This window comes from Triticum dicoccoides, chromosome 1A (genome assembly GCF_002162155.2).
Source record: "Triticum dicoccoides isolate Atlit2015 ecotype Zavitan chromosome 1A, WEW_v2.0, whole genome shotgun sequence".
In the NCBI taxonomy this organism is placed as follows: Eukaryota; Viridiplantae; Streptophyta; class Magnoliopsida; order Poales; family Poaceae; genus Triticum; species Triticum dicoccoides.
This window is the reverse complement of record NC_041380.1, coordinates 165,941,703-165,947,875: the sequence shown is the minus strand read 5'-3', so window position 1 is coordinate 165,947,875 and position 6,173 is coordinate 165,941,703. Positions and strand designations below refer to the sequence as shown.

At 45.0% G+C, this 6,173-nt stretch overlaps 1 protein-coding gene across 1 annotated transcript; it reads right to left on the bottom strand.

The window, feature by feature from the left end:
- Positions 1-1,492: 1,492 nt before the first annotated feature.
- LOC119368756 (protein FAR1-RELATED SEQUENCE 5-like) lies at positions 1,493-5,731 on the bottom strand. The gene is made up of 6 exons (XM_037633920.1): positions 5,529-5,731; positions 5,038-5,379; positions 4,248-4,513; positions 2,869-4,140; positions 2,494-2,781; positions 1,493-2,358 (listed from the first exon to the last, which is right to left on the bottom strand). The coding sequence occupies exons 4-6, from the start codon at positions 3,310-3,312 to the stop codon at positions 1,726-1,728; spliced, it is 1,365 nt and encodes a 454-aa protein (XP_037489817.1). The 5' UTR covers positions 3,313-4,140; positions 4,248-4,513; positions 5,038-5,379; positions 5,529-5,731; the 3' UTR covers positions 1,493-1,725.
- Positions 5,732-6,173: the final 442 nt, after the last annotated feature.

Genomic DNA, 6,173 nt, shown 5'->3' with positions numbered 1-6,173 from the left:
AGCCGACTGATTGCAACTCAACAAACATTTTTGTTGTAAACCATCGATGAGTACCGTGGGTTTTAAAAGATGTTCCACGTCAAAGTACCAGTCTGCCGATAAAAGGAAATGAATGAAATGGGGGTGGCCGTTTTGGTAACCAACGAGTGGTTATACCAGCGGGTGGTAAGGCGGTGCGAGCCCATGTTTATGTGATCTTGGGATCTTCGGTTTGTTTAACCCCCCCCCCCCTATCCAGCATGCAGTTATTGATCTCGCTGTCAATTTTTTGACCTTTTTGGGCCGATTCATCTAAGGAGGCATCAGCGATATAATAAAAGGCCACCATCGAGTACGGTTGTACTAAGCCCGTAAAGGTTAGACCTTTGGATAGCAATAGGCATTTCAAATCTTAATAGCCTCGAGAGCATCGGTACAGAGTGTTAGTTTTCCCGCAGGACGATGCCTCTCCCGCTTAATAAGAATCATTGACTGAACAAGGTCCGCCAGCCAGTTGGTGAGTGGCTCCCATGGTCCGGTGGCACCGCCTTGAGTGGTACTGGCTGGAACGGACCCCCAAGGGAGCGGTTTCCCCCTCCAACGATAGTGATTTCCACTGGTCTTCCATCGCCACTGCTTCATGTAATACGTCAAAGCGAAAATAAAACATTTTTTCGTCAATCCCTATGTTTCGGGCTCAAATATATTGAAAATCGAACACGCCGCAAACACACAATCTAAAAAATAGATTATTTAATTTAATGGCAAAAGAACAAAAAAGATATAACACTTTTTATTTTTGAAATCGAGTTGAAACGCTCCCGTGCCCACACTGCGTCGGCGTGGGAAAAGCACGCCACCATTTTTGGCAGGTGAGTTTTTTCTACCACCACCTGAAAAAACACTCACTAACGAAGAGCACCACATGGCTCACCCAGATGGCCGGTCAGAAGCATGCAAGAGCTGCATGCCTAGTTATTCCCAGCTAGCAATCCGCAATAACTTATATTTACTTTATTTTTTTCTCGCAAGACCGCAAAGCCGCAGACAGACTATACATCCAGTGATGGGAATTTTTCAACCCAGTGGCCGAAAGTGCACTCCGGCCCATCGAAGCATGCCCCCAACGACACACATATGGCCCATGCATGCATCGTTCGCACAACAAGCTTGCATTGCATCGTTTTTTTTTCTGCCACCCTTGTTCAATTATTTCTTTTTTTTCAACACAGTGGGAGTTTTTCTTGAGCACATCAATTTATTTCTTTGTATTTTTTTCGGCTTTCACTGCTTTTGCTGCACAATTTTTTCTTACGTACAACCTTCTTCTCCCGTCATTTTTATGCGGCGGGGGGTCAACGAAGAGAATGATTTTTTTGACCAAGGTTAACTCACAATGTGAGACAATATTATGCGCATCAAACAATATTTTTTCCAACTGACTTCAAACAAAAAATTTAACAATTTTGTCAACACAGAAAGATATGAAATATTAATAAGAATCTTAATAGCTTGCCCATAGCACACAATCTTTTTATAATTGACTTAAGACAGGAAATTAAACAAATGTGTCAACAGCCTGAGATGAGTCGACATCATAAGCAAACAGATAGTGCCAGACACAGTGCACGACCCTCGCTTTTCTAGATGTTCAAACTAGGTATGGCTTCTAACAGCAGAGGGGTCACATAGACAAATGCATACCATCAGGATAACAACCAAAAAAACACTAAAATTTCTGAATTTTCATACTTTCGGGGGGTTGCTGCATGTGTTCTTCCTATGCCCGGTCAAACCACATTTTGAGCAGCGAGGAGATTTCCGGGGCGCCTTTGGCACATCACCCCTTGCAGGGCATGTCGTGCTCTTGTGCCCCTGAAGTCTGCATATTGAACAAAACCTAGTCCTCTTTGATGGTTGTTCATATGGAGGCTTGTCACGGCTGCTTGTAGGGCGCCCAGCCGGCCGCTTCTTTGATGCAGCTGGGAACACATCCAATCCCTGTGAAATGGTGTGCTCAGACTCAGGTCGACCAAAGTGCTGCTTGTTACCAACGCCGGAACCCGCTGAATCTACGGCCAGCTCCTTATCAGACAACCCAAGTCCATCCCTCACAACAGCAACTGGCTCCAGCTGCACTTTGACATGTCGCAGTTTTTCCTCGGCAAGAGCATATGCTTCCACATTGATGTCACCTAACTTAACAACATCCAGCGCCAAGAGGTATAAAGTGTTGTGTCGACGAGAGGAATACTTGAGCGGCCCATGATCCTTTTGGTAGCGCAAATACTCTGGCGGCAGTATATCTCTCGCGTCTTTTGTCCATATCTTCACCACATGCTTCGCAGGGAGCTCCCGCAGTTTTAGGTGTATCATCACCTAAAAACCAGCATCCATGAAAAACAGAGTCATTATTCCGGTGCTTTCAAAACTATCTATAGCAAATGTAGGGAGCTTGCCGCGATTTTCAGAAAAAAATATTGCAATTAAGGAAGAGGATGTGCGATCACTCACCTTAAGTGCATGGCTGCACACCATTCCATAGTGCTCAAACGTCCCACACTCACACTTGAACTCGTCGGCTGCCTCGCTCACAGTGATCACAAACTCGTTCTTGCACCATTTTTCCCTTGACTGAAATTTGATGTGCCTAGCAATATACTCCAAGCGTGGCTTGACTTCTATTAGGTCATAAGATCCACATCCATACAATACTTCACCAAATTTCTCAAACATTGTCCTGGTGTACACCTCCGACGCATGTACCTCAATTGGGATATTTTGCTTCAGGACAACCCCACCCTGCAAATGATGATCATATAACAAAAGATTTTTAGTATTCGTTAATCACACTTGTTTCTTATGTTATAGGGACCAATTGCATCTCACCAGTTTTGTCCTTTTCTCTTGGTAACTTTCTTCGGAATCGCGGTCAAATTGCATCTTCTCATATTGCCTGATGAACAAGTGCACGGGGCACCCCGGTGGCACATATCCTTTCAGAAGGTGGTTTGCACTCTCGCTTCGTTGTGTGCTTGTCATTTTCGCACAGAATACATCCATAAAGTATGGCTTTGCCCACTTCCCCCTCACCTCATACAGCTGGGTCAGGAATGCATTTTTTTGCAGCCCATATTTCTCCAACATGCAAGCCCACCCATTCTCGAACTCATCAATACTAACTGCGTGGTGGACTAGTTTGCTGAACTCTGGCTTGAATTCACTCCCTTTTGCAAGCAGTGCTCCAAGGCTCTCCTTTGCTTTCTTCAGTACGTGCCATTTGCACCAACGATGTACAGTCCGCGGTATCATGTCAGCTATTGCAATTTCCATCGAACGAGCTTGGTATGTATCAACAATATAGAAAATCAAGCAAGAGCATTAAACTTTTATACCTATAAGACGGATCACAGCATATTGATGTAAATCAATGCGCAATTCTTTTTCTGTTTTTACGCAGGGTGTGTTACATGTTAAGATAGTTTTAGGCTGTGGCGCTGCTAGCATTTGGAAGAACTCTGTGAATATCCACTTGAAAGTCTCCACCTTCTCATCACTCATCAGTACACCTCCAAAAATGACACTCTGGAAATGATTGTTAACACTAACAAATAGGTCAAATGGCATGTCGTACAGGTTTGTCTTATAGGTCGTATCAAACGTCACAACATCACCGAAACACTTGAACTGCTCAATGCCTCTACCAGTCGCCCACATCAGTGTCTTAATTCTGCCCTCGGTGTCCACCTGGACACTGTATTTAAATTCTAGGTCCTCTGCCCGCATGTCGTTGAACACATCTATGGTTTTTGTTGCATCATTTAGCGACTGTTCCCGGTTCAGTTTTCCACATAGTGTTTTAAGGACCGTTTCGTGAATGGCACGTCCCTAATCATGCCAAAAAAAACTCCCTACAACACTATACACCTTGCTAATGCTGATATTATTCTCTCTCAACTGCTTAACCAGGTCCCTCGTATAGGTATCTATGTGTCGGTGCGACTTCCAGTGCAATTTCTCTCCACAAATGACAGATAAAGCATGGTTGTGCTCTGACCTGTGCTCACATACATACCATCCACCATCATCCGACCTCAGCAGTCTTATCATGACATTGCAGCCACACCTCGTTGACCGACTGTTGGCCTGCAATGGCTTACCCTGCAGGAAACAAGCGTGCAGACAAAAGACATGCCAATTTTTGTTAGTAAATATATGTGACAGAAGCATCAAAATACAAGAGAATGTTGTTCTGCCTAGTTACTCACCGCACAGGCACACACTATCTCTTGCATGCACTTTTTCCGGTGTACATTCAAACGGCTTTTTGCATAGCGGACACCAAAACCGACCTCCCATGAATACAGATTGTAAAACTCGTAGCCCTCTTCGACAGAATCAAAGCTAGTCCCAATAGACGGATTGACAACATTTCTAGATTTTTTTATCGACAAATGCACGGACAGAAGCTTCAAGGGCAGTCATCCTCGAAGAGCTGGGCTCCCTCACATCAGCCGCTTTCCCAACTCTAACCCTGCGAAGAATGGCACACAACCCAATCAGATTTTAATTGGTTTGAAAGAAAAGCAAATACAGTGGCGACCATAATATCGCTGCCCATAGATGACACAGGAGATGGTTATGGTGTCTCGAACATAGCTATACATTTATCATCAAGCAATTCACAAAAAAAATCACTTGTACCGACCAAAAAAAGAAAACAAGAGATGGTTATGGGTTTTCTTTTTTCAGTCAGCAAAATCATTCATTATCTGTAATCTGGGCACGCTAGCCATGGCTTGAAATCGACATAGCATATCCTGCATCTGGGGCATGAACGTCCTGGTGCTGCTAGATTACTGTACTTTTTCAGATATTTACAATACTCATATACTTCAGTAATTTTCAGGTTTTGGTCCAGCGACTAGTAAGACAAGCCATGAGATGAACAGCATCACAGCAAATCTATTAGCCAAACCGATAGGCATAAATTCTAGATCAGGGCAAAATCATTAAAACCAGCAAAGAGGCTAAAAGTTCAGGGAACGGTAAAATTACCTCTTGGTCCAACAAGACTGATTTGCGTTTGACACTGCGACGCCCTCTTCGACTGTATCGTTATCCTTGGCGCCAGATGCAACTTCTGTATCGCCTATCTCGCAGGAGTCGCCCACACCTTCGCCGCCAAGATCAGACGAGCCGCGCCCCCTCCCAGTGAGCATTGTTTCACCTGTATCCTCGCGCCCTTCGTAATCCTTCAGTCCTCCAACTAGCCCCATCGGCAGAGAAGAAGTCAAGACCTTGTCAGCGTCAGCACTCCCACTGGTGCCGCCACCAGGCAGGTCCACGCCGGCAACTAAATCTCGTAGGAAGTCACCGCCGTCCAAGCGCGGCACGAGCCTGCGAAGGCAGTCAAGAGGACAGCCAGATCTGACTCTTATAAGAACAAGACGGGGGGAAATTACAGTCCAAAATCGAAATCCAGTTCACAAAACCACACCCATCAGCGGAAACTTTGGCGTGAAATAGGAATTTTTAGAGAACTTTACCCAGCTCCAGAATCCTCGAAGAAGAACTCCATGCCGTCCATGGCGAGAAGCGGCGGTCACCTGGCCCGGTTCTAGTGCCCATGCACGACCACAGACGGCTTAATGGTCGTCGCTATGGTTGGACAGGCCCAACAGATACATTTATTTCCCGAACCAACCCCCACCTGCTCCCAGGCCTCGCTGGCCCACATACAAATTGTGAACATGACTACGCGGCACATCTGTATACACACTAAATAGGTCTCGTATATAGTAAAAACAGCAGCCATCACGCATCGCAGCGCCAAGACAACCGCTCCAGATAGCGGCCTCCATGCAGCTCGTCCACCAAAACGCCCCTCTCTACTGCTCGTATTAGTCCTTTGATGTGGACTAATTGTCCTTCATTGCCAATGTGCAGGATGAGAGTCGTTAGTTTGGTACGGGGAAACTTGAGCGAGCTCGGGAAAATAATAATTGTATAACAACGATTGTTGATTAGGGTCATTTTTCGACTTCTAAATATTCAAAGTGCATGTTGTGTTGTTCGGGTTTGATCTTTGTTTTTCCTTCTAAATTATCAAGCTCTAGAAAGCTTGCCGTGTGACGTTTGGTTAATTTGGTGCATGGATGTATATTTTTGTAGCAAGTTAATTCAGTGGCAGA